The sequence below is a fragment of the Thalassophryne amazonica genome, chromosome 4, assembly GCF_902500255.1.
Source record: "Thalassophryne amazonica chromosome 4, fThaAma1.1, whole genome shotgun sequence".
In the NCBI taxonomy this organism is placed as follows: Eukaryota; Metazoa; Chordata; class Actinopteri; order Batrachoidiformes; family Batrachoididae; genus Thalassophryne; species Thalassophryne amazonica.
The window spans coordinates 6347537-6375074 of NC_047106.1; the positions used below are offsets into that span (position 1 = coordinate 6347537).

The following is a 27538-nucleotide window of genomic DNA, read 5'->3' on the forward strand; positions in this document are numbered from 1 at the left end:
GGCTTAGTGGTTAGCACTGTTGCCTCACAGCGAGAAGGTCATGGGTTCCATTCCCGTGGCCTTTCTGTGTGGAGTTTGCATGATCTCCCCCTGTTTGCGTGGGTTTCCTCCGGGTGCTCCGGTTTCCTCCCACATCCAAAGACATGTGGGTTAGGCGGATTGGTATCTTTAAATTGTCCGTAGGTGTGTGTCTGTGTTTGTTTGTGCCCCTGCGACAGACTGACGTCCTGTCCTGGGTGTACCCCGCCTCGCGCTCTATGGCTGCTGGGATAGGCTCCAGCCCCCCGCGACCATTAATTGGACTAAGCGGTAGAAGATGAATGAATGAATTTTGGGAGGTCCTGGTGGCACCAGGGAGCCTCAGTCCATTTGGGGTTTTCACGTATCCCATAATCGCTTGCGTACCAGAGAGTCGCTGCAGTCAAAACAACAGAGAATCCACACGATGACGGTTGTAAATTAATACTACAAAGATGTATTTTTTATGCTCTTTGTCACGTTAATAAGACTGCTGCATGATACCCCGAAAACTTGCTAAAACAATTATAACAAATAATCCGTGTCTGTTACGTTTAATCTGCGTGGAATTTAATAAGCGCAAATTGAATTTCAGACATATTATATTTATTAATCTGGAACAAAGAGGACAAACTGTGTTGTAAAGAACAATAATCAAGACGTTAAAGAGCAAACTTCACTTTCTCCCAGAACGACATGATCAGGAAGCGATTGTAGCTCACAGCAGCTCCCACTGAAAATAACGGAGAGACAGACTGTGATTCTCGCATATTTACATAAAATAAACACAATAACAACATCTATAAACCCAGAGAATATATTCATGAGAGTTTTAGGCACAATATAAAAATAGTTTTATGTTTCGATGTTAATGGTGTTGTCTGTGTGCAGCGGTTAAAGTGCAGCGTGATCAGAGCGTCTCAGTGCAGTTCTCAATGTTACTGAGATCTCGCAGCGCGGCGACCTCGCCGAGGTTTTGCGGGATTTGAAACCTGAAAAGCCTCAATAAGTCCAAACATCCACAACTAGACAGGCCCTGAAGGAACATTCACACTAAAGATCAGGAAATTACACTCACAGTTTTCTGCAAAAATGTCCAGAAGGTGCACTGTGCACAAATTTTGTTAACATGAGTGCTTTTGGCGTGCCCTGGCTCCACCCCTTTGTGCTGAAGTGAGTCATCCTGTTATGAATCCAACAAACACAAATGTGGTGAAAAAAGAACATTGACAGAAGTAAAAAGAAGTGTTTATAAACAACTTGATTTATTAGAAAATCTAAATTTGTCAAAACACCATCAGTAAGTTAGATGTCTAAACAATTTCTTTAACTTGCAAAAATGTGACTTCAAAATGTACCTGAAAAGTTTCACACAAAAAACATCCACTAACTACTGTACTTCTGAAACAGTTTTGTGTTGTTATACTTTATGAATTAATAACTTTTTTCCTGTTTAGACCCAAAAATTGGTCTGCACTGATTCTCCTTCATTCATGTTGGTTTGTTGGGTTTTACTTTTTAGGCTGCTTACTTCACGTCGACTTCAGAAATGTATTACACTTCAGAAAGCTCAGTTTTCTATCCCATAAAAAATAAACAAACAAAAATAAACCAGGAGTTCACCACCAGGTGAAGGTCAGTTTGTAGAAGAAATCGTAGGTTTTGGACAGGAAGGTTTTCTCCATCACATGAGGCTGGATGCTAATTTTGTAGCCTTGGCTCTCGATGTCCATCTTGATACAGTCCAGCAGGTCTTTAACGGAGGGGATGGCCTTCCAGGGCCCAAAAGTCACCACTGACTCCTTATTGGCGGCCAGGCTATTGATGGCGCTGTCATAGAAACCCAAATCCTCCTCCGTCCGCAGCACGCAGATCATGATGACGGACTGTCGGGTAGCAATGGCCTCTGCCCGAGCGACACGAATCAGCACCTACAAAACCAAGAAGGTCCATTGACAGCCAAGTCTAAATAAATAAATCCTCATCTTCGTAATTAACAGTTTTACTATCGAAAGGAGAGAAGGTTACATTGAGGAGATCCTGCAGAGTTACCATGTGGTCATAGATGATGCCATGTTTCCTGATTAAGGATGATGATAAGTTTCCGAGGTAATGAGTTACAGCGTGCGACACAGCTAACCAAAAGGTTAGCTTCGATAACAGCTAATCAGTTAACTGAAATCTATCTTTTATAACACTAAACCGATAAACCACCCAAAAATGTATCTGAAACTACAGCTAACCGATAACTTTCAGTAATTCCTCTGGTACACTCTCAGCTACTAACAAGAATCACAAACCCAAACAATGAGTCACCACTTCTGTCTTTGTGTGCCCTGTCCACTGCTGGAAGCTCCTGTTTGCTACATATTTTGCAGCAGTAAAGCAGCTGAGAGATGTTAAGCTCAACTCTACCACAGCAAAAGGAGCCTGATCACCAGGTTGCCACAAAAAAGTCATTACTTCTTAACAGCACGTAGCAGCAGCAGCCCCCCTTCCCCCCGCTGCCGTGAGGCAGAAGTATTTGAAAATAAAGCAGTTTTGACTTATGGTTCTGATTTATAAATCAAATTAATCCAGATAGAATGACTCCATTGATGACATTTCTGTCATTTGTACAAAGTTAAAATAAAACACATATCTTTTAATTTTAAATAATGCACTAATTCTGAAGTTTTGTAACAAACACACACAGATGTCAAAGGGATTATGGGTAAAATGAGCCTCCGCTAATGCTGATTGGTTGACTCATACATTATGTGTAAAAGCCAACACGTTAATGTGATGTGTGTGTTGGTTTACATATAAATGTGCTTTTGTAAAATATGCCATTTATTTTATTCAACCATCTGATATAACCAGGGTCAAAATGCATAGAACACTGCCATCTACTGGTGCCCAGACCCTAACCTATAATCCTTTGCATGCCAGAGAGTTGCTGCGGTTTAAACAGCACAGAGAGAAAACACATGATGACAATTATTATTATTAATTAAACATTATACAACTAAAATGTACATTTTTATTTATTTTCATCAGCTGCAGCAAGAGGCTGCAAAAATTGCCTGGTGTGCAAAGGATTATGGGATATCTCAATACTTAGGGCGAATACTGCCATGAACATGACTGGCCAGTAGATGGCAGAAGAGACCTTGCAAACTTGCCAAAACAAATATTCCAAATAAATAATCCGTGTCTGCTATGTTTAGTCCGTGTGGAATTTAATAAACTCAAACTGAATTTCAGACATCTTATATATATATATATATATATATATATATATATATATATATATATATATAAACAGTGTTGTAAGGGCAATAAGCAGGACTTTAAAGAGCAAACAGGAAGTGATTGCAGCTTACAGTGATTCCAATTGAAAATAACCCTTACCAAAAAACAGTACTTATAAGTATATAAAAAGTAAACTAGAAGTATACTTGAAACATACTTGCATATACTACTTTTTGGTAAGGGAATGGAGAAGCAACCTGAGCTTCTTCTGGCATTTTTAAATAAAACATACACAATTATCAATGTCTGTAAACCCAGAGAATATATATAGAGTTTTAGGCACAATATACAAAGGGTTTAATGCTGTTGTCCGTGTGGAGCCTGATCAGAGTGCCTGAAATGCATTTCTCCTGTCGTGAATTGTTACCCATAATGCACTGCTGAGGCATGTCTACACTAAAACCTTCCAAATTACTGCAATACTTTAAAACTAAAACATATAGGTGATATTTTTACTTTATAAAACTTCAGACGTGAAGTTAATTTAAATAACATGACCAAAATTAGTTTGGTTCAAATTTTAACCATAAGTTAAAACTGTCTGACTCTGGATGACATTGCTGACAAGTTAGTATGGTGTCGAGAATTTTTTTTTCTTCTAGTAAATTTTTTTTAACTGTTAAAGCTTTATTCACTACGCCTGCAAACATATGTTAGCGGTCTAAAAATTAATGGACCAAAATTTCTCGGAAGATAACTGGTCCGCTGATGGTTTTCAAAGTAATCTGAAAAGCTAATCTGACAATAAGAACATTAGTTTTGATAATTAGCGGCTAGTGGATTAGCGGAACTGTGCCCACCACTGCATGAAGGTAGATGAAGAGCCAGCTTGTTGGCAAAAAGGAAAAAGAACCTCATGCACCTACAGCGAAGCTGCGACACACGCCTTGGATTTCCTTTTCTGTGTGCTGTCACAACAATATCCTCAGATATACTTTCAGAACTGGGACAAGTGAGATGTATGGGGAACTACAGAGGTCCGGATCATGCTGAACACTTATGGAAGTTCTTGCAACCACTGGATTCTACATGTGTATGGTTGCTTAGCTGCAATATTTCTGTCTCTGCATGTTTAACAATTCTTCATTGTGCTTTCTTGTTGTCACTAGTACTGTCAAAGCAGATGGTCACCCCATTGAGTGTGGTCGGGAGCAATGGAGCAAAATTTTCAAGGACATTTTAATATTGCAAAATAGGCTGTTTTTGATAATGAATGGGTTCTTATTTCTCATTTACAACATTTACAAAATATAGAGCTACATTCTAAGGTAGATTTGTGAAAAAAATATTAAAGACCAGGAAATTTATTTTCTTTTAAAATATTGCATTTTTTAAAGAATAAAACAAAACAAAAATTAATAATCAGAACTGGTAGTGAAACCAGTGCATTTCAGAGATAATCTGCAGAAGGAATGGAGTCAGGATGTGCCAAAAATAATTTTAATGTTGTATGATTGGTTTAATAATGAAGGGGTTTTTGAAGATTTACAAAAGATAGTGCTACATTTTTAGGTAGCTTTGGGTAGAATATGAAAGACTGGAAAAAAATGTAATATTGTGATATAAATTTTTAATATTGAACCCTTAAAAAAAATTTAACCAATCTTGGTATCGAAACAAATACATTTCTAAGCACATCTACATAAAGGGGTGGAGCCAGGAAATATTTAGTTTTTCACCAACATTGGGTTGGATAAGATGCAGCTTTGGTCAAATGCATTTGGGTTCAAATCTGGAACATGCAAATAAAAACGACAACAGACATAAAGCCTTAATTGGCACAATAATCTTGTTTTACTATTGCTACGCCTGGAAGCCGACACAAAATGAAAATGACGACGACAAAATGCAGTAACAGACCGAGAGAAGCACTTTTGCAACAGTCTTTCAAACTGAACCCCCCCAAAAAGAACATGTCCCACTTCTGTTGCAACACAGATGAGGTTTGCGGTTACATGATGACCCTGTTTGTTTGTGCAAACGTTGCAGATTCCTGTCTTGTTTTTTTGAAGGGTACCATAACGTTTCAGCTGTACTCACCTCGATGTTTTCTTTGTAGTGAGGGACCGCAGACAGGAACTGCTGTCTCGCCACCAACTCCCCAAAAAGCTGAGGACTTTCTTCCAGCTGCTTGATCAGTGGCGTGATGTTGTAGTAGATCGCCTCCCGGTGAACCTGCGTTAAAATGGTAAAATACCCCAACTCTGAACATAAACTCTCTGTTCTTGTTTTTAGAAAAGCTGAAATCCTTCAAATTAAAACAAAATTCTCAACAAAATGGTCAAATCTCAATACAGTGTGTTTATCTGATATTATGATTATAGCTGAAATTGACATTAAAAGTGCAGCTTTGAGCAACAATTAGGAACTCTGGACTTGAACCTCCTGGATGTCCTTGGTGGGTGGCCGATCTGTACGCAGGAACTCCAAGATGGCTCCAAAATAGGAACCGTCGTGGTCTATGAAGTACCGTCCCTGCAGGTCGGTGTGCAGTTTGGGCTGGCCGCTGAAGAGGTTGGCCAGCTTTGATTCTGGATGTTTCCTGAGGACGCTCAGAGAGGTGGTGAACAGGTGACCTCCGACATTCAAGTGCACGACAGGCGTTAGCTGAGGGCAAAACCATAATTTGGGTTTATGGGTCTGATGAAGGCAACACCATCAAAAACGCTATCACAGGAAACAGAAGTAGGCGTTCAGCCGCAGGGAACAAAAAGTCAACTAACCCAGATGTTTATTGGCTTTTTAAAGGTCATTTGCAGTTGCATTTTGCAGTTGCAGTCCAGTTATTCAACAAATGTGGGAGAATAGTGGCTCTGAGAGGCTTTCAAAGGCAGAATATTTGGTTAACGAGGCTCATCTCAGAATGTGGCGCTAATTTCAAGAAGTTCAAAATTTAGCAACAACAGCATGGGGCAGTTTGTGTATGAGGTACTATGAGGACAAACGAGGATTTTAGAGGCATGTTTGTAGTGAGGATGAGGCTGTTAAAAGCCCATTATCTGAGCACCTCGAGGCTACGAGGCAGGCTATTTTGGACAGGCTATTTTGGCTCCGCCCTCTCGCACACTACAATCCCACCTGCTTTGTGCGCCGGACACTGTAGATAAAATAATTATTTTGTAGCAGAGTAATCATTTTCTGTCAGTTTGGTTGTTGAAAACACCTCATCGATTCTGGAATCACAGAGGGCTGTTTCATTTGGACCCTTTTTTCCCCCCTCTCTCCTGATCCATGAGGTGGAGAACATATTTGGAACAGCCTGAAATGTAACTATTTGTAATGTTTATATTGCAATAGCTTGGTAAAACAATTGCATGTTCATTCCTTCTTATAAGCTGTTATAAAAGTATGTTTATGATAGATTTAACATCTTGTTATAATGGATCAGATGAGCTCCACCGAGTGTGCGGTGACGCAATCACTCGCACTCAAGGCGAGCACTTAGGCAGAACGCGAGCACGCAAAAGAGCGATTTTGCAGACAACAGCAGATGAACACAAAGTTAAAAGTTGGATCAAAATGACTGTAAGCCATGGAAAATATAAAGCCAGCAAGAAGAAGCGTAGAGGTGACTGTTCAGGAACCTGTGGTTCGGTTCTAGCTGGTCTATGGATGTGTTTTGTGTTGTGCTTTTTTTTTTTGGGGGGGGGGGGGGGTGATCTGCACAGTTGTGGGTGTATATAATTAAAGCAGCCACCTCATTGTGGTGTCTTTTTTTTTTTTGGTCACAGAGAGCTGGATGAACATGCAGATCTGCTGCATTTCATGACTGAACTGCAGCCTGATGCATGGATGCGCACACCGGCCAGACTGTGCAGGAGCATCTTTTTTTGGACTGTGCTTAAAAAAATGTGACAGCATCTTGAATGGATGCTGTGAATTGTTTCTGTGTAGGCTCTCAGTTGTCCAGGTGGTTTCCATAGTAGAGAAGCTTGAATCTGTGTGGACTAGAGAAGATCCCAATTAAACTAAAAATGTGTGCATCCAGTTTTTTTGCTGTACAATTGATCCACTCTGACAAAAGAACAGTTCAAAGACATCATTAAAAGCCCAAAGTTACCATGATGGGTGTAAATGTCTGACCACAACTGTATACAAAATAAAAACATCTTATTTTGAAATTATTTAAATCATACTGCAACTTTGATTACACTAGTGTGTCTTGGTTTTCTGGCCTGACCCAGACGAATAAGGGGAGGTTACAAGTTATGCAGAATAAGATAACAAACGTCCTTCTCAGTGCACATCCCCGGTCACATATAGGCCTTGGTTCATATGTTGACAGATTTTAGAGTGGACCAAATTAAATTAAAATCACATGTTCTCTGTGGTACAGAACTCTGGTCCAGACTACCTTACTTCTTCATTTATGTTAAATTCAGAAAACCACAGCATGAACAGTAGATCTGGTGCCTTGTCCTTGGTTATCCCCTCGGTCGGGTCCTTTGGGGTGACATCTTTCTCTTACACGGGTGCTAAGGTGTGGAACCGCCTCAATCTACAAACTAAATCCTACAGAAACAAACTGGATTTTAAAAATAGAACAACTTTTTTTTTTTTTATCCCCGACGATCAACAGTTTTACTGATAACTTTGTCTATTTTTAGACTTTATTTATAAATATACTGTATATATGGTTTTAATAATGTGTAAATATCCAATATATTAGGTTCTGTGTTTCCATTAATTGTTACATTTCATTTGATCTGTGATTTAGTGTATATGTCACTTTTTTTGTTACCCTGCATATTACTGTATTTTAGTTATAACATTTTTATACTAATCAAGTCAAATCAACGTTATTGGAAGCTGTTTTTGTTTTTTCGTCCAGCAGTTGACCTTAAATTACATCCATACGACAGAAAGATTGGAACAGCTCACCATAACTTTCAGTAAGCCCCTTTGGCTGCTCCCTTGTTTTCCCTCGGGGTCGCCACAGCAGATCCAAGGTGGATGTTGATTTTGGCACAAGTTTTACGTCGTATGCCCTTCCTGACGGAACTCCACATTATATGGAGAAATGTGGCAGGGGTGAGGTTTGAACCGGGAACCTTCCACACTGAAACCAACTTGGCCACCACTGCTGCTCTCACTATAGCTATTTAATAAATTTTATTAAATTACACCCACAACAACAACAATATAACACATAAAAATAGTAAGACATCCTACAAAGATGTTGGATCTTTGTAAGATTTCTTACCATTTTTAGGGGTTCTGTTTTTTTTAGATTTTTGGTCACCCTATATTTGGATAAGGCGCCTTTAATTTAGATTCATTTTTTAAGAATTTCGGGGTTAAATCAGCCAATTAAAGCCACACCCGGAGGTTTAACTTATTCATAATTACTTCAACAGCGGCCAGAAGAACATTTATATTTAACGCCAGACTTGAGGAAACTAATCAGCACTTTGATTCAGCTTGTTTAAAGTTTTAGTTTGTTTCGGATCGTCGGAAGTCGTATTTTAATCTCTGTGAAATTAAATCAGTCCGAACTTTTCTTACTGGTTTCGGGGCTTCGGACGGTCTGCCAGCTGTCTTGAAGTCCTGGAGGCTCATTTTGTCCGCAGTTTGCTCAGGTGGGGACTACCTGCTCTGCAGGTAGCCAGAGGGCGTGGCCTAACCCGGACCTACAGGCAGTGTGTGCTGAGAAGATGCCTCACTCGGTACCCAAAAACCTGGACCGTCTGGCACTGCGCGCTGACGTCACCAGTCAGAATGACAACAGAAAAGGATTTGTTAAAGAAGAAATAAATAAAATGTGAAATGTCATAAACTTCCCAAGAAAACAAAACACTGTAGCCTTGATTTCATACTGACTTGTGAGAAAGTCAAACTCCTCAGTTTTGGATCGTCTCCTTTTTTTTTTAACCACACTGTGACAGAAATGAAGACCAAGAGAATGTTTATGTATCCATCAAGATTATGAGCCTCAGTCATGTATTTTACTTATAATTTTTATTTCATTATATGAATTATTTACCAATTACTTCTGACCAAAGTATTTTCTTTTATTGTTGTTTATGCACCAATAACATTAAATTCCTTGTATGAGAGAACTGACTTTGCAATAAATTCGATTTTGAAAGAATTTTCTGATGTTCCACAACTGAAATCTGATGATTTTCAATTGACTTCATTTCATTTATATAGTGCAAAATGATACGAAAGATGCCTTATGGCGCTTCATACAAGTAAAGTCTAACCTTATTTTCATTTATTCCTCCACATTTTAAATTCTCCATTTAAATCTATACCAACACAGACCAGGACTGTATATGTAGTTTTTGTAATTGCAAAAAAGGGCTACCAGCTACTTCAACCACCTTTAAATTAACTAATATGCAATTTCAAATACATTTTTCTGCACACTGCAAAAACTCCGCTTTACAAAAAGGGATCCATCCCTTGCTGAAAATGAACAAATTTATCTGCCAAGGGAACAAGAAAATATGACTTAAGTAAAAAAAACAAAAAATATATATCTACATTAAGAAAACTAGTTAAAGAATATCTTATAACTTGTGTGTTAAAAACAAGAATAAAACCAAGAATTTCTTGAAGTTATTGTCTCAATATAAGAAAATGTTCTTAAATTAAATTTTTTTGTTAGTTAGGGAATAATCCTGTTGTGTCTGATGATTTGTAGATGTTAATGTTGGATTTTGGTTGCAAATTGAGTTTTAAAAGGGATAACTGATATTTGTGGCCATAATCCAGTATTAATGTCCGCAATCAATGGGGTTATTCCCATTCTAATCCAATTCCATCGTTTACACTTTTTTTTCTGTAATTCGGTTGGCGAAGTTTACCGTAGCAACAGTATCTTCATGCCAAACTGGAAATCCTGTGAGCAAACCCACAGATTTCTCCATCTCGTCAACTGCATTGAGTAATTCTGTATCGGAATCCTCATCAATACTTTCGTATTATCGATTAAATTCACCTATTTCAGCATAGTCATCGCTGCACTAGTTTCTCTCTCAGCTGACAGCGCCATTATTGACATCTGCATAGCAACACGGTCAAGGCGCGGAGTAATACATCAAATGTGAAATGGTCAAATATTTTGACAACGTCAATGCCATATTTTGTGGTCTGAAATCTCACATGATTAACCAATCAGATTTGTGGAACAAATGTAATTGGAATAGAATGCTGAATGTATGTCAGGCAGTTCACCTTGAATCTCAGACAGCTAGACTTCAAATAAGGACGAAAATGCTTTAAACAAGTGACACTTTCTATACTACAAAAACTGGTAAGAAGAAAATTTCTCAGCAGTCTAAAAATACGTACAACCCCTGGCAAAAATTATGGAATCACCGGTCTCGGAGGATGTTCATTCAGTTGTTTAATTTAGTAGAAAAAAAGCAGATCACAGACATGACACAAAACTAAAGACATTTCAAATGGCAACTTTCTGGCTTTAAGAAACACTATAAGAAGTCAAGAAAAAAAAAGATTGTGGCAGTCAGTAACAGTTACTTTTTTAGACCAAGCAGAGGAAAAAAAATATGGACTCAATTCTGAGGAAACAATTATGGAATCACCCTGTACATTTTCATCCCCAAAACTAACACCTGCATATCAGAGCTGCTTGTTAGTCTGCATCTAAAAAGGAGTGAACACACCTTGGAGAGCTGTTGCACCAAGTGGACTGACATGAATCATGGCTCCAACACGAGAGATGTAAATTGAAACAAAGGAGAGGATTATCAAACTCTTAAAAGAGAGTAAATCATCACGCAATGTTGCAAAAGATGTTGGTTGTTCACAGTCAGCTGTGTCTAAACTCTGGACCAAATACAAACAACATGGGAAGGTTGTTAAAGGCAAACATACTGGTAGACCAAGGAAGACATGAAAGCGTCAAGACAGAAAACTTAAAGCAATATGTCTCAAAAATCGAAAAATGTACAACAAAACAAATGAGGAACGAATGGGAGGAAACTGGAGTCAACGTCTGTGACAGAACTGTAAGAAACCACCTAAAGGAAATGGGATTTACATACAGAAAAGCTAAACGAAAGGCATCATTAACACCTAAACAGAAAAAAAAACAAGGTTACAATGGGCTAAGGAAAAGCAATTGTGGACTGTGGATGACTGGATGAAAGTCATATTCAGTGATGAATCTCAAATCTGCACTGGGCAAGGTGATGATGCTGGAACTTTTGTTTGGTGCCTTTCCAATGAGATTTATAAAGATGACTGCCTGAAGAGAACATGTAAATTTCCAGTCATTGACATGGGGCTGCATGTCAGATAAAGGCACTGGGGAGATGGCTGTCATTACATCATCAATAAATGCACAAGTTTATGTTGATATTTTGGACAATTGAAAGGATGTTTGGGGATGATGAAATCATTTTTCAAGATGATAATGCATCTTGCCATAGAGCAAAAACTGCAAAAACATTCCTTGCAAAAAGACACATAGGGTCAATGTCAATGAGCAGATCTGATTTGATGCAGGTGTTAATTTTGGGGATGAAAATTTACAGGGTGATTCCATAATTTTTTCCTCAGAATTGAGTGATTCCATTTTTTTCCTCTGCTTGGTCTAAAAAAGTAACCGTTACTGACTGCCACAATCTTTTTTCTTTATTTCTTATAGTGTTTCTTAAAGCCAGAAAGTTGCCATTTGAAATGACTTTAGTTTTGTGTCATGTCTGTGATCTGCTTTTTTTCTACAAAATTAAACAACTGAATGAACATCCTCTGAGGCCGGTGATTCAATAATTTTTGCCAGGGGTTGTATATTTTGAGATGATTTACACTGGCTTGCAAAGTATTCAGCCCCTTGGTATTTCACGCATTTTATTTTTTATGGCACTGCAATACAAAAACGATCAGGCTTCTCAATATAAAAATTTGGTAAATTATGTTCCTTAAACTCAAGAAATACAAATGGTATGACTCTATGGTAAATCTGTATGGAGCAGACAGTTCTCAAAAACTGAGTGATTGGAGAAATTGTGCATTGTGAAAGTTTTGCATTTTGCATCACCAGTTGTACAGCTTCATGATGAAATGGTATAGAGAAGGATTTTCTTAAAAAGAAAACCCGAAAGTTCAGCTACAATTTGCCAGAAGGTATATCTGAGATGCAAGCCCAGATTTGATGTTTTGGTGAATGAAAATCTTCCTTTATACCCGTTCATCATGAAGCTTTATAACTGGTGATGCAAAATGCACAATTTCGCTAATCACAGCCAGAGAAACCTATAACTTGTCATGGCTTTCCTCACTCTTCTTCTTGCACAGTCTGTCATATTGTTTGTATTTCTTCATAACTGATGTAAATAAAGTCCAAGACATATTCAGTGAATTGGAAATGTTCATGTATCCATCCCCTGACTTGTCTGACGAAAACTGACAATAAACTGATTATTTACAGGTATTATACCAAAGTGTTCCATTACGTATGCAACCCATCATCTTGGCTTTTATACATATACATACATATATATCAAGTTGTAGATTTTTTTCAGTTTAAGGAACATAATTTTCATGTTGAGAAGCCTGATTTAGTTTTGGTAACTGAAATACCATAAACAAATTAAAATGCGGGAAATACCAAAGAGCTGAATACTTTTGCAAGCCACTGTACTTTTTGCAGTGTATTAGTGTTGAATTTAATAAAAAAAAAAAAAAAAAAAAAAAAAGATGAAATGCATACGTGGAATGGTGTTAACACACATCCCAATGTGGATTCACTGAAAGATAAAGATTCAATTCAATGTGGAAATAAAAGCACTTTTGAGTTACGGTGTCAGAAAACAGCAGCAGAGTGAGACCTATCTGTGCTGAGCTCACTGCGCTCTGATGGGTTTTCCACAAAAACTAGACATGACAGTTTTACTTCAGACCGCCTGTGGACTCTACTCTGAGGTACAGAAACTTTTTTTTTTGTGAAGGCACTGCATGAGGTCAAGAATCTTCAGTTGAAGCCCAAATTTTCTGATCACAAAATATTATCATTTTTATGAAGAACACATCTTACAGAGCTGTGAGGAAGTTTAACCCATTAATAGCTTTATGACGTGTTAAAAAAAGGGGGTAAAAGAGAAAGACTTCACTGGAGCAGACCCAGGACAAGGTGGATTCCCCAACTGGCTTGGGAATTCCTTGGAATCTCCCAGAAACTGTTACAGGACTTAGCTGAGGATAGGGAAGTGTGGGATGAGCTGCTTGCCCCACAGGCCCTGATAAGCAGTTTTCATGTGGGAGAAAAAGTTAGCTCTAAGATGGAATTGTAAGTCATTTCACTTACATTTTTAATTTATCTATTAAAAAAATGGTTTTGGATTTCAAAATGAGTACTATGTACGTATATATAATTATCACACTCATACAACATTACATTTAGCAACCAGAAAGGGTTAAAAAAGGTACACTGCTTCATAACCACATGCTCGGGATTGACCACCCATTAACAAATTGAATTTATTCTGACTTTTCTTTCATTGCAGATTTATGTTTTCTCCCAGCTCACCATTATGTGAAATATGTGTCTATAAAATATGTCAAACATTTTAATACGTAAAGAGAATAAATATATAAAGTAAATTGAATGTCAAATATTTAAGGTGCATAAATCATGATTCAATAATTCATGCTGATGTTATATTCATTTTAAAACAGACAATCCAGTCTAGTGTGCACGCACACACACTTCACTGCAGAGTTTATGGATAATAAAGTCACTACACAGAAATGTATTTTCCAGATTTTATTGTTTTATACACAAAAACAACTCTGTTCTTCCATCTGAAGAAAACCTGCAACACAAAACAACAACTGTTACAATTTCCACAACAACACAAATGAGTAATTCATTCATTATTTCACCTGCTGATTGTTTCGCTCTGTTCACTTGGTAACAGCTAAAGATTTTCCTCCTGTACTTTTGGAGGAGTAACGTTTCCGCTTAAACCCTTCTCAGACAAATGCCTCAATGTCTTCAACCGGGAAGGACCTTCTGATTTGATGACCTGGACCAGAACCACAGAACATAGATCTGAACCAGTCAGCACCAGAACCAGAGTGGATCCTGTTCCGACTCGTCATCGTATCATCACTGAAGGGTGAGGAAAAAAAAATTCCTCTGACGCATCGATTACAAGACACACAACAACAGAATAATTCACTTGTCACAATGAGTTTAAGGGAATCTTAAAGTAAAAGGGATTCGCCGGCATTGATAAGACACACACAAATCAGATGGACCGGAACATATGGAACCGGTTCACGATTCTCATCTCAAATTACAGCCGCTGAAACTTGTGACCCCTTTCTTAATTTCATGAACAGATTGCTGACCGATTTCACATGCCCAACCTTAGCTAGTTTGCCTCAGCTACAGGTAACGCAACCTGCGACCCGAACCTTTATCTGAAGGCTGAGCTCTTAAAGTTGAACTTTTCAGAAAGGCGCTGTGTTGTTACCGCAAAATGAGAACTGTTTTTACCGTTTCTCTCTAAAGTTAGTGAATACATCACACAAATTCCTGCTGCTGTCCACGTCTGTTCAAATGCTCTCCGTTCTGGCACTCCCCTTAAAACTATAACTACGCTCTTCAAGCTCTTTTTCAACCAACCCTGTTCACATCAGACATCTGTGCTGCTAAATCCAGCAGCATTTCCTGCATACTGTTGTGATTAAGTCTGTCACTGTGCTCAGCCTGAAACAGAGTTGCTAACTGGCGCCCCGTGGGCCACATTAGACCCAGACTCCATTTGTGGACATGATTTATCATGATGTCTGAAGGTCTGTGTGTGTGTGCTTTCCACCTGAGGGGCACTGAAAGATACATCTTTACCGAAAACATATTAAACAAATAAAAGGCCTGAATTAATCTTTACCAATTTGCCAATTTATACTTTAGCTGAAGATGTTCCCCAAATCTCATCAGTATGTTTACTCACAAGATTAAAATAAAATAAACATTTTGTCCCCTTTTCAGTAAATCACAGACAAGTGACCAAATTAAAGATGAAAGAACCTGAAGAACCCCTATAGAGACCAGTGGCCTAATGGGAAGCTGCCGCCTCTTACCCTCTTACGCGGTGGGCACAGGGGCACCCTGGGGCATGACTGGCACCTCTGGCTTGGCCCCCTTCTGCTCAGATATGGGTGTGGTGGGCAGGGTCTCCTCCTTAGGCTCCACAATGCTGACGTGGTCGGGCAGAGGCTTCTTGGGACCGATCTTCCCGCTGGGGTCCCACGGCAGCATGATCTTCACCTTGATGCCAAGCACACCTGAAGACCACACACAGGCCCAACACCACGTAACACAACCGGCTGAAGCTACGACGCACAAGGTCAGACCTGATAACCCTCGATGAAGTCTGACTCCAAAACCAAAAACAGAGTATATATAAGAAGTAAGTCTTATATATGCCATCAGGCCTGTTGGTAGCGGTGCTTATCTCCGGATTCGGTAGCACCAAGGAGATGAGAGTCCCCCCCCAAAGACGTCAGTCTGACACGTGTTACTTCCCCACTCTAGGGCAGTACCCATTTACAGCTGGGTGGACTGACACCATGCAGATTAAAGTCTACTATTTGGCAGACCAGCTCATTTATACATTCACTTAAAAACACAACCACTTACAGTAGCTCTGACCAAACCCTGTCTCAGTTCTGGCACAGCCATATTGTTTAGTATTTTGGCAATCCGGTAACATCTTTTTAAACAATGGTTCAGTGTGACCAGCTACAGAAAAGCACAAACTGTGCTCAATGATGAATTAATAGGTCATAACGATACCAGAAATTTATCAGTCAAATCCAATACCATTGAAATAATTCCCTGATACCAAATTTGGAAGACAAACTCAATACAAATGGAGGTCAAATAGAGTTGATGTTTATATAATAAAAATATCTATTCTTTTTCACTTTAAACATTCACAGAGAGTATTACCTAAATACAAACAATACAACATTACGAGCCCCAGATGTACAGAAGAACTAAGTGCTAGTTAACCTGTAGTTGTTATAAACTGTGCAGAGTATCTACAGAGTAATGACTGGAGAAGCCAAGTTTTAAAATATTATAGTATTGTGCTACAAATTATTTGACCAGTAGATGGCAGAATGACAGTGAGCTGCTGCAGTGACACTGAACAGGAGCAGCTGGAAGAAGACATCAGTGTGACATTTAAATTTTTTATTCAGACACGTTAAAACATGTAAATAACACAATGTCTGTATACATCATGTCTGATTTATTTTTTTATTTCTTCTTTGGCTACGTGTCACAAACTGGCACACTTTGTTAAGAATGCTCAGAGAGCACAACCCCCCCCCCCCCCCCCCTTACTGGAAAGTGCTGCTTTGGTACAAGTGCTCTTGCTACATTCTGATCACATTTCAAGGTATGTGACAGTTGATTTTAGAATGCAGACACCAACTCATGAAACTGTCAGTGTCTAAGGGCCACGACTCTGGCAAAACAGGCCCAACTTGAATGATATGATAACGTGTATTACCAACCTATAACAAGGACTTTCGTTCAGTCAGTTTCACAAAATTCCTCCTAAAAATGTACCCGTTTTGAGATAGACAAATGGAAATCGCCACAACATAATCCCCTCTTCGGGCCTTTGGCCAGCGGGGGATAAAAACGAGCTGCACTCACCCTGTCTGAGCAGGACGTGACGGACGGCTGTGTCGACGTAATAGTTGACGGGATCTCCGCTGTGAATCATCAAACCGTCAACAAACTTCATGGACTTGGCCCTCTGACCCCTCAACTTGCCCGAGACCACGACCTCACAGCCTTTGGCCCCGCTCTCCATGATGAACCTCAGAACACCGTAACATGCCCTGAAGACCAGACGCATTAAAGAAACCATTACGACACCATACACGGTTTGAAAATACTAAACCTTCCATAACTGGGAACACTGAACTTCACACAAACAAACCTGACACAGCTGAAACTCGTACACTGTACATATGGAGCATGAGGAAGATTTTGTTTCACCTCACCCAAAGAATACAGACAACTGCATTATTTTTGCAACTGTTTTTCTTTTCCTCCACTTTTGACACTCTGTGTGCGTCTTACCCTGTGTGCTGATACACAACGCTCCTGGAATGTCAATTTCCCTGAGGAAATCTTCCCAGGGGATTAATAAAGTTCTATGAACTTCTATCTAATATAATTATACAGTAGGAAAGCCACCTAATATGCACAGTGCATTTTTGAAAAGTGACTGAAAGAAGGAGGAAAATATCACACAGCCCTCAGCTCGTCACAGTATTTAATGTAATGATTTCTAAAAGAAGTCAAAGCACTCTGTAGAGAGCTGCTACACTGATTAAATAAACAAACTGCACTATCAAGATAGTTATTGGCAGCAACTCAGATGTGATTTACAATGACAAGAAAGTGAACTTCAAGCAATTTCATGCATGCACTTCAAGTAAATTTGCCCCCCCCCCAATTTATGGCGCCCCCTAGTGACCTACTGCTACCAAATTTGGCAGACAGCCTTTGCTAATTCCTATGTAATTCAGTCCCTTCCACTCAGGGTCGCCACAGCAAAGGTAGATTTGCATGTTGAACTGGCTCAAGTTTTACGCTGGATGCTCTTCCTGATGCAAGAAGGCATAGGGTTCGAACCGGGAACCTTCCACACTGGAAAAAAGTGCACTAACCGCTTGTCCACCACCCCTGTGCAATGCTTCATGTTTATGTCAAGTTTCGAAGATATGTAAGATTTTCTGTTTTGACTGCAGTAGGTTCTCCTTTATAAAGTTGGCAGCTTTTGACCCACCAAACGTATGTTAAAAACGGCATATTCAGTCAAACTCTGAATATGCCATGAGAAGAGGTGCAGTGTGTCCATGGTGCTGTGCAGATTTTGTCTGACGGTACAACGCCATCAAATTCACATATCAACCCAACACACACAAGCATGAGAGAAGTTACAGCCGTTGAGTTTTCTTAAAGTATTTTTTTTAAACTACAGACTCAAACCCCGAACAAGAGGAAAACAGTTACTTGTCCATGCCTCTAAACATAACGGCAGTGAGCTGTGTTTGTGCAGCAGAATTTACCTTCTGACGGCCAGACCTCCCAGGAGTTTGTAGCGCAGAGACTCTGCCTGAGCGATGGCACACAGACCGCGAGTGGCAACTTTCTCAGCATACAGCTGACAGAGAAGAAACAGTGCAGTCATATATTCAGCACGCTGGTGATGGAAAAACTACAAAATTTCCAGTATGCCTCAATTCAAATGATGCTATTCTTCAGTGTCAGAGTCGCTGTGTGTCACAGTGACGACACGAGTCATTTCTGGCTGCAGTTATCGGTCGGCTCGGGTCCAGTTTAAAATCATGACTGTGGCGGCAGAGTCGTGCTCCAGTGCCAACAGCATTGTTAAAAGTTCCCAAAGACCAGAAGTACCATATTTCCAAGAGGTCCCGTGCCTCGTATACAGTGGTCCCTCGCTATAACGTGGTTCACCTTTTGCGGCCTCGCAGATTTTTTAGTCCAATTTTGCATGCTGTTTTTTTTTTTTTTTTTACAGCTTATTGTGTTCTGCGTCCTCACCAAGCAGGCCGGTCACGGCACCGCGAAGGCAGAGCACGTGCATTGTGTTCTGCGTGTCTGTTTATAATAATCTTCTCACCCAGAAGATAAAAGAGCTCCAACAACTACCCATAACTGTGTTCTTCACTCGGAAAAAGACACCTGCACCGAGGTGTGACTCAATGGAAAAAGACGCGACAGCAGAGCGGCACCAGGACGAAGAGGCGCGGTCAGAGGAACTGTGAAATACTCATCAGTCACTATTAATAATTTCTTATGTGTCCAACCTAGTAGGTTGATTGTTAAAATTAAATTCGTTAGTTCTAAAAGCCATCATAATTATTTATAGGAAAATGTTCTATTTTTATTTCTCAAACAAATGTTTGGGCCTGAAAACAGGTTGGTCTCATTTTTCTACTAAGGTTTGAACTTTGAGAGTGTTTACACTTATTTTTTACAGGTGCAACTTATTACTTTGGTAAATACGGCGTGTGATTAAAAGTCGCCATACCCAGCACGGAAACATGGAGGTGCAATTCCAGATAATGGCCCAACAGAAAAACCAGTCACCATAAGTACCGTCTGTTCACGTTTATTATTTATTGATTTCATTAGTCCACCTTTGCCATTATCAGGCAACTTGACAAGATCTGAAGTAGGGCTGCACAATATTGGAAAAATTAATACTGTGATTTTTGTTTTTTTTTTGCCAATGGTGATATATATTGAGACATACGAGTATCTTGCAGGATTTTTCAGGATGCACTGAAAACACCTGAAAACTCTGTACATATGCCAGGCTTGTAATGCTTCCACTGTGGAAGCATTTTGTGGAACTTCCACAAAAAAACAGAAGACACGGCGAGTATAAACAGCTACTAAATGTAGAAGCTACAACTTTTGTATAGCAGCACACTGAGAAAAGAAAAATATGAAACCCCAGATCCATTCTGATGGTGCATTTTCAGGTCTATTTACTCCCCGAAAGTATTTTTTTTGGGTCAGGTCAAGTTTTCCACCCGTCTTTTCAACAGAACTTTTATTGTCTGTATTTTGCTTATTGTATTGTGCTTACAGTTAAATTAAAATTAAAAAATCTAAAATTAAAGTTGAGAATTTTCTTGCAGTCATGGCAGTAACAATTAAAAAAACTGCAGATTTATTTGGTAAAAACAAAAATAGGTAGAACAATTTACAAATATAAAATGCTCGCTCTACAGTGATTGATTTAACTTCCTGCAGCTAAAAAGCGAACGTTAGCTGATGAACTTCAGCAGGGCATCAACGTCACATATTTTTAATCACTCACCTCAGACCAATTTTTGTCCGTTGCTCAAACTCATTAATCTTGTGGTTTTGATTTGCAAACCGAGTAAGAGTTAAACTCTTTTCTGAATGCTAATAGAGTTAGCATTTCTAGCAGCTGGAAGAGTCTCCCATTAGCTCCACTTAATGTATCATTACTGGAAAAAAAAATGCAGCTCATAACTTTTAATGTCCACAACAAAGTGGAACCACACGCAGTCCCCACAAATATGACTTAATAAACTTCTAAAACAAAATAATCTTTCTTCTTCTTTGGAGATTACTGATGGCTTGCAAACCAACACGGCACATTATTGCCACCATTTGGGCATGGAATTGATTAATTCAGTTCACCGATTATACGGATTCCGACGTATGCTATCAAAACATTCACCATGTGAGTAAAAACCCGGATTTCCAGTAATTTCCAGAAAACTTTCATCACTGATATGTGTATACAGTGGTCCCTCGTTTATCGCGGGAGTTACGTTCTAAAAATAACCCGCAATAGGCAAAATCCACGAAGTAGTCAGCGTTGCGTTTTTTTGTGGGGCAGTGTGAGTGGCCCGCTGTGGCGCTTACCGAGCCCGCACTCAGTAAGCGCATCGGAGGCAGTGAGAGCAATCGCGGTGATGACGACCTGTGCCGCAACCAGCCCGCCTGATAAGGATGCAGAACACAATGTGCTGTAAAAAAAAAAAGAGGCATACAAAATTGCACAAAAAAAAAAAAAATCTGTGAAACAGCGATCCCGTCAGACCTCAGAAGCTAAGTAGCGTGGGGCCTGGTTAGTACTTGGATGGGAGACCTCTTTGGAACACCAGGGGCTGTGTGTGTTTCTCCGGGTAAAACTGGAGTTGTGCCAGGAAGGGGATCTGGCTGTATCTGCTGTGGTGAACCGAACATACGCGAGCAACCGAAAGGGCAACGACGACTACAACAACTCTGATTTGATCAGAGTTTTGATCAAGTTGAACAGCAGATTTATCAGCTTTTGTAGAAAAGCTGCCCTCCACAGCCCAGTTTTCCACATGCCAGGTTCAACTTCACACAAAGCCCGTCTGCTGACTGGATTAAAGCTACGAATCTTGTAACAATGTGAAAAAAATAACAGGAGGCTAGAATGTTTTAAAGTGGAAAACTGAGCAAATAAAGTTTTTGATTCTGAACTATTTCATCGTTTCAGCTGGATACATCATCAAAACCTGCTAAAAACTGTTAACAGTAGATGCCGTTTGAAAATACTTCTCCAATTCCTCATTGTCCCTTGGTGTTAAAATACGGTGCTCCGGGTGCATTGTTTTTAGCCACCGAAAACAAGACAAGCTGTCTTTTTTTCAGCTGAGAACATGATTGATGCAGAGCAGTGAGGGAGAAAGTGCGTGTCACACACTTGCATTATCAGTCATTTATTCGTATAAACTCAATGTTTTAAGTTAGTCATGAAAAAGGAAAGCAGATTTTTATCCTTATCACTTGGCAACGTAAACATCCACGCAGACACTAAAAACTAAACACTAAAATGCATTTTAGGGAAAAGTCTAGCTTTAAAATTATCAAACCAAAACCTGTAAGTTATCGGTGTACAGATTCTAACTGAAAACACCCGATGTGAATCATTCGAACGTCAAGACGACAGACTCTGTTCAGATCTTTATGTTTTTCTCCTGCTGTTTTTAACAACAGTGTGAAGTCCACTCGATGTTTCAGCCCTTCTCAGACAAATGCCTCTATGTCATCAAAAATAAACGAGAGCCTGGTCTGAGGAACTGGAGCAGAACCATAAAACATGACTCTGAACCAGAAGCCCACAGAACCAGAGATTCGGCTCAGTCTCGTCATCATATCATCACTGAAGGGAGAACAATTAGAATTCTGTGAATTGACAGTTAGATAACACCTCTTGTTCAAATCAACAGTCTGCCATACTTTACATGATCAAAGTCAAGCTTTAAATTCAGGGCATTTTATTCTTTAATGTAGTATTTTTGGTGGAGTTAAACTCAATTTTGTAGCTTGACAGTCGCACATTTACATCCAGCAATTATTCGGAGCAATAATAATCAAGTTCCTGTTGCTTCCATGCAGAGCAATGTGCTTATCAATGCTTTTACTGCACACACACACACACACACACACACACACACACACACACACACACACACACACACACACACACACACAGTGATAAATGGCATCACGGTGAAATCAACAGGGTGACTTTTCTCTCTCTGTCACAATTATTACAATATTCGTCAATCGCGATTATTTTTCATATTCGCGATTACCGTGAATTATTTATTTTATCCACAAAGCATAAAACGACTCAGAATCTGACGTCATTGTGCTGCAGCCTCGCTCTCGTCTTAAGGCGGGACAATAACAAACAACAATGCCGTCTTCTTCAAAAGCCATCTAAAATGCGGAGCCGTCGGTGTGTGTGTGTGTCTGTGTGCGCGCGCGGAGTTAACAGGCTGCAGACTGCGAGGGAGGGGGTGGGTGAGAGAGATTCCTGAATGCAGGCGCGACACGTTCAGTGTGCAGCGAGCGCGGAGCAGAGAGAGGATTTTAACCCGAGTGAACATGTTAACAAAACGAAAACGTGAAGCTGCCTTTACTTCTCTCTGAACTTTCTCTAAAGGTGTGATTCTGCCGTTACCGTCCTGTTCACACCATGTGCGTGTCGTATGCTGAATTTATGAGATCATGAGATGAAATAAACGGTCAAATATCTTTAAAAACATATTTAAAAAATGAGAATATATGAATGAACTGAGCCAGAAAAAAAAACAAAAAAAAAAAACAATGTTCAGACGCACAGATCACAAAAAGCAGGTGAGAACTCTGAACTTTAACAGCTGTTATTTTCCAAAGGTATTTATTTGTTCAATCTTGAGCTTAATGCAGTGTTTAAGCACAAAACGTGACTGATGAGGAGAAACAATTTCAGAAATGCAACAGAAACAACCACAAATCAGAAAAAGTTGGGACTGTATGTAAAATGAAGATAAAATAAAAATGTTGCACCATTCCCAGTTTCTCCACTCATAGAAGCCAAACGTTCTTCCAGAGTTGTGTAATTATACCATTGATTCTCAACAGGAATGCCGCGACACCCTAGGGTGCCATGATCGATCATCAGGGGTGCCGCGGGCAATTATCAAATATCACCACCATTATCGGGTGTATGTGCTGTAAGTGTGGCAGATGGTGTAATGCTCTTTTATTCCAGTAGATGGCAGCAAAGTGTGCAGTAGCGCTGAGCCGTGTGCCGACAAGGAGGCGTGATTGCCATTTTAATTCCGGGCAAGTTAGTGATTTGTGTGCTTAGAAATTCACTTAGTCTCGTCAAGAAACAGGTGGAATATGCCGGAAAGCTGCGCATGTTGGCAAAGTCACAAACGGAGGAACAAGGGAGACAATATTTCCTTCCATAAGTAAGTGGTTTTGGTTATTGTTGTCACTTTGACCGTGATATTTGGATGATAAACAGCTGTATGTCTCCTGCCGTACCTGTGTCACCCGATGACACGGATCATTAATTTCACTTATGTCTAGTTGATATTTTCCACTGCTAGACCAATGTCTAGTTAAAATTCTTGTCGTTAGTGACTAAAAATTGTTCGACAAGACTGGGGAGTTTTGTTTTTTTTTTGTACCTTAAAATAATGAGATTAATGACCCGCGCTGTGCTGCCACACACAGAGATGTGCACACACACACCCACCGCTGACTTCATGAATGAAACTCGGTCAATAAAGGATAATTGTGTAAAAATATAATATATATAAATGTATTGTAATGGTTTTAGGAGCCGCGCTGCGTTGAACACAGCAGCAGCTCAGCCGAGCAGCGTAGCTTATCAGCGCAGATCCGTGTAACTTTCAACACTAATATTTGTGAATGTGTGTGTGTCAGAGTAAGTTTAATACTTTCCTGACATAATTTAATGTAATTTAATTTTACTGGCTCGATATCCAGGACAAAATGGCATTTTAACATGTATTTTGCGAGCATTTTTCTGTGTGTTCAGTCGCGAATCTCCATTGAAAATGCATTAACATCCGGGTACTTATCAATATTTTGACCGGTTAGAAGACGTCATGTCGCTGTCCATGAAGGGACGTTTTCGTTTAGTGTGCAGCAATGGGACTGCGCTCTCTAGTTCTTATATACAGCTCCATGACTATAGTATACTATGTTACGTCATATCTGTACCGCACGTGTTGCTAACGCACCGTGTAGAGACAGTCGAGTTAGTGGTGCGTGACACGTGACAGTGGTGTGCCGCAGGATTTTGTAAACATAAAAAGGGTACCGCGGCTCAAAAAAGTTTGAAAATCACTGAATTATACTACAATAGTAGAATATAAAGAAGGGGGGAGGAAAAACAAAATAGACAATATATTCGTCAATCGCAATTATTTGTCTGACAATTAATCGTCTCCAGAAATTCCTAATCGTGACAGCCCTGTCACTTAAATCTGCATTTCAGACAAACAGTTCTTGTTCTTACCTCCACACTGCCCTCAGGGAAGCCAAACCTCTTCTGGACCACAGCAGTCAGCTCTCTGATCCGACGGCCTTTCTCTCCCAAGACATTCTGGGTCCTGAGTACAGCAATAACAGGGGGAAGAAAAAAAAAAAAATCCTGTCAATTTGATGTTATTTAGCGACACTGAAGAAATTCGACTTCAATATTCGGCCCATGAACTCTCACCTTGTGGCCAGAATAATGATCTCTGTCCTCGTTGGCGTTACACGCACCTCCACACCAGAGTATCCGTCCTCTGCAAGTTCACGAGTCAGGAACTCATTCAACTCAGCCTTGAAGATGCCATCTGAAACAAACTAAAGACAGTCGGGGTTACACAGCTGAAGAACCGAAAGCACAAAACATGCTGGGATGATCAGAACAGGTCAGGCACCAATGCTCAGCTGCCAAAACACAACAAATCACCAGAATTTTGGGAGAAGCTGGTGCACACACACACACACACACACACACACACACACACACACACACACACACACACACACACACACACACACACACACACACACACACACACACACACACACACTCTATCTACTTGTCCTGAAAATGTTAATTTGGCCTGTAATGAAATACTACATTTTACACAAAGTAAAATTCTAATACAAACCAACACACCCCCATGTCTTTGTGTAAAACAAAAATTTTGTGTGTGTGGGGGGGGGGGATTATGATACTTCAGTCTTCTTCAAACTATACTTCTTAATGATCCAAATATTTCTGTTAAAAGAGGGAATTGCAGTTAAAAAAAATGCTTGAGGGTTACCTCACTACTGAGCAACTTCACCATTCACATTTCGCAAACTGCACTCCAGTCATCATCTATCTCAGCAACAGATTTCTGAAGCTTTGTACGACAATCATTCCCACATAAATTCACCATTATTTAATAAAAAAAGGCGGACCGATCAGAGCACCACAGCTGTAGCTGCGCCTATGTCATTTCAAAGCATCAATAACGACTCACCAATTATCGCCTTGTTTCTGCTTAAAACAGGGCTGTGGAATGAAAACTGTAAAATCCGAGGAAAATTTGCAGGGGGTCGGGGGTGCACAGCAACCAGGAGCTGGGGTCTAGGGCCCTGTGGGGCCCCAGACACAGACATGCTGCACAAATCTTTTAAAAACTTGAAAGCTCTAAAAGTTTGGGATGTCCACATGCTACATTTAACTTAAGCGCCGCACAGGAGCCACACAGCGTCGCCGCAGCAACCAACCAGTCCTGCATTATGACAACTGTCGAAACAGCTACACTTTGAGTGGCATTTTTCCTCTGCGAAACGCCGCGGATCCGAGGAAACTGATTTGTATCTGTAACACACAGATCACTGTCCGTAGACTTATAAAACTTACACGATGTCATAGAAAAAGAGAACGCCTTGCGATAAGCATTTTAAAAACTCAAGTGATGTTCACGATTAAAGAGTACATCACTAACACCCCCCCCACTCCCCATGATGTAATCCGCAGAGTTTTCACAGCCCTGGCTTAAAACAGCCTCATTTCTGCTTAAAACTGACTTGAGAAATGATTTAAGAGGTTTTACCTTGTCATCTGATGGTTAATAATCCCATTAATCCATTTGATCACTTTGGATGGACAGAGCCTGCCTGTGGTTTGAAATGACGCATGTGCAGTGAAGGTAAGGCGGACCAATTTTTAGGGGGGAACCATTGGGTCTGCGACACCAGATGTGACTTGTAATAATCATAGCACTTTTTTACTGGATGGTCAGGAATCACGTGTCATACAAAAATATGTCCCACAGTGACATAGCTGCAGGAAAACATTTACAATGTAGATGCAATACAGTTACAGCTGTTAAAGGTCATCCAGAGGTAGAAACCAGCACCTGCATGGAGTCACAGGTCAAACCAGCGGACCTGATTTTTGATAGACATCGTTAACTAGCCACACTGTGTATACATATATGCGCGCGCGCACACACAGCGTCTTTAAAGCACTTAAACGAACATATTTAACTGTCATCGTAAAAACTTTAGAGACATTTTCTCACTTTCTGTTTGCCTGCTGCACTTTATCCTGTTCGTGTCATTACTTTGCAGCCGCCAAAAACAAGTGGTAGGATTCGGCGCAGACGATTACTTTGAAATATCACTAATATTTGTCAGCCCCTCGTGCTAACTGCTAGCTAGCCAAGACCGAGACCCGTTCGTTTGGCCGCACCGGTACAAGATGACTTCTAAACACAAAGTCGGCACACTCCCGTTACTTTTTCAGTCTGTTAAAATTACTAGTAGCGCAAAAACCCTGTTTTATCACCTCCTCCTCCGCCGCGCTGCCATATTTGCTGCCTGACTGAGAAGGAGCGAAGCGCCGGCAGCATCGGCATTAATCCTGCCCCAAAAGCGAACCTGTAACAGTCGACAAAGTCCAGGCGACTGCAGACCGCAACCATTCTAAAAGCTGAGAGACCATTTTTACATAACACCACTCTGTTTGGAAGAGAAACTGGGATAAAACAGGGCTAACCTTCCTCTTTTTAGAGATCTGCACCGCCATCTTCAAACAGGCCGGAGACAGGAAAGGACCCCCAAGCAATCCGGAAATGCTTTTGTACCAAACGTTCAACTGCCGGTGACGTCACTTACTGCTTCTAGTGGGATTTGTAGTTTTAGTTAGCATTAATGCCATGCTATGGATTAATGTAAATTTCATATGTTTCTTATTAATCCAAAGTTTTCCAGACAGTCAGTCAAATACAAAATCATTTTCCACTAACTGAAAATAAATAAATATATACTAGTGTAGTATACTAGTCCTCTCCTATGGAACCAGCTCCCAATTCAGAT

General features: G+C 40.0%; 2 protein-coding genes and 2 non-coding genes across 4 annotated transcripts; all 4 read right to left on the minus strand.

Annotated features, from left to right (window-relative positions):
* Positions 1 to 1271: 1271 nt before the first annotated feature.
* Positions 1272 to 9184, minus strand: kctd14 (potassium channel tetramerization domain containing 14). The gene is made up of 4 exons (XM_034169053.1): positions 8818 to 9184; positions 5695 to 5919; positions 5353 to 5487; positions 1272 to 1949 (listed from the first exon to the last, which is right to left on the minus strand). The coding sequence occupies exons 1-4, from the start codon at positions 8869 to 8871 to the stop codon at positions 1638 to 1640; spliced, it is 726 nt and encodes a 241-aa protein (XP_034024944.1). The 5' UTR covers positions 8872 to 9184; the 3' UTR covers positions 1272 to 1637.
* Positions 9185 to 14038: 4854 nt separating this feature from the next.
* Positions 14039 to 27286, minus strand: rps3 (ribosomal protein S3). The gene is made up of 7 exons (XM_034169054.1): positions 27219 to 27286; positions 24891 to 25021; positions 24687 to 24780; positions 18391 to 18485; positions 16964 to 17151; positions 15376 to 15579; positions 14039 to 14099 (listed from the first exon to the last, which is right to left on the minus strand). Exons 1-6 carry the CDS (start codon positions 27246 to 27248, stop codon positions 15380 to 15382), a joined length of 738 nt encoding a protein of 245 aa, XP_034024945.1. The 5' UTR covers positions 27249 to 27286; the 3' UTR covers positions 14039 to 14099; positions 15376 to 15379.
* On the minus strand, positions 14255 to 14404 carry LOC117509676. The gene has a single exon (XR_004560469.1). It is a non-coding gene; the product is annotated as a small nucleolar RNA SNORD15 (small nucleolar RNA).
* Positions 21882 to 22028, minus strand: LOC117509677. The gene has a single exon (XR_004560470.1). It is a non-coding gene; the product is annotated as a small nucleolar RNA SNORD15 (small nucleolar RNA).
* Positions 27287 to 27538: the final 252 nt, after the last annotated feature.

Bases quoted from the DNA above. Each gene is read 5' to 3' on its own strand.
- rps3 (XM_034169054.1), bottom strand. From the start codon at position 27,248: ATGGCGGTGCAGATCTCTAAAAAGAGGAAG. The intron at 18,486-24,686 runs GTAAGAACAAGA...CTTCTCTGTCAG, and splicing joins TCCCTGAGGGCAGTGTGGAG to CTGTATGCTGAGAAAGTTGC. The intron at 15,580-16,963 runs GTGAGTGCAGCT...TGTGGTCTTCAG, and splicing joins TCACGTCCTGCTCAGACAGG to GTGTGCTTGGCATCAAGGTG.
- kctd14 (XM_034169053.1), bottom strand. From the start codon at position 8,871: ATGAGCCTCCAGGACTTCAAGACAGCTGGCAGACCGTCCGAAGCCCCG. The intron at 5,920-8,817 runs GTAAGAAAAGTT...TTTTGCCCTCAG, and splicing joins CGTCCGAAGCCCCGAAACCA to CTAACGCCTGTCGTGCACTT. The intron at 5,488-5,694 runs GTTCAAGTCCAG...ATTTTAACGCAG, and splicing joins CCACCAAGGACATCCAGGAG to GTTCACCGGGAGGCGATCTA.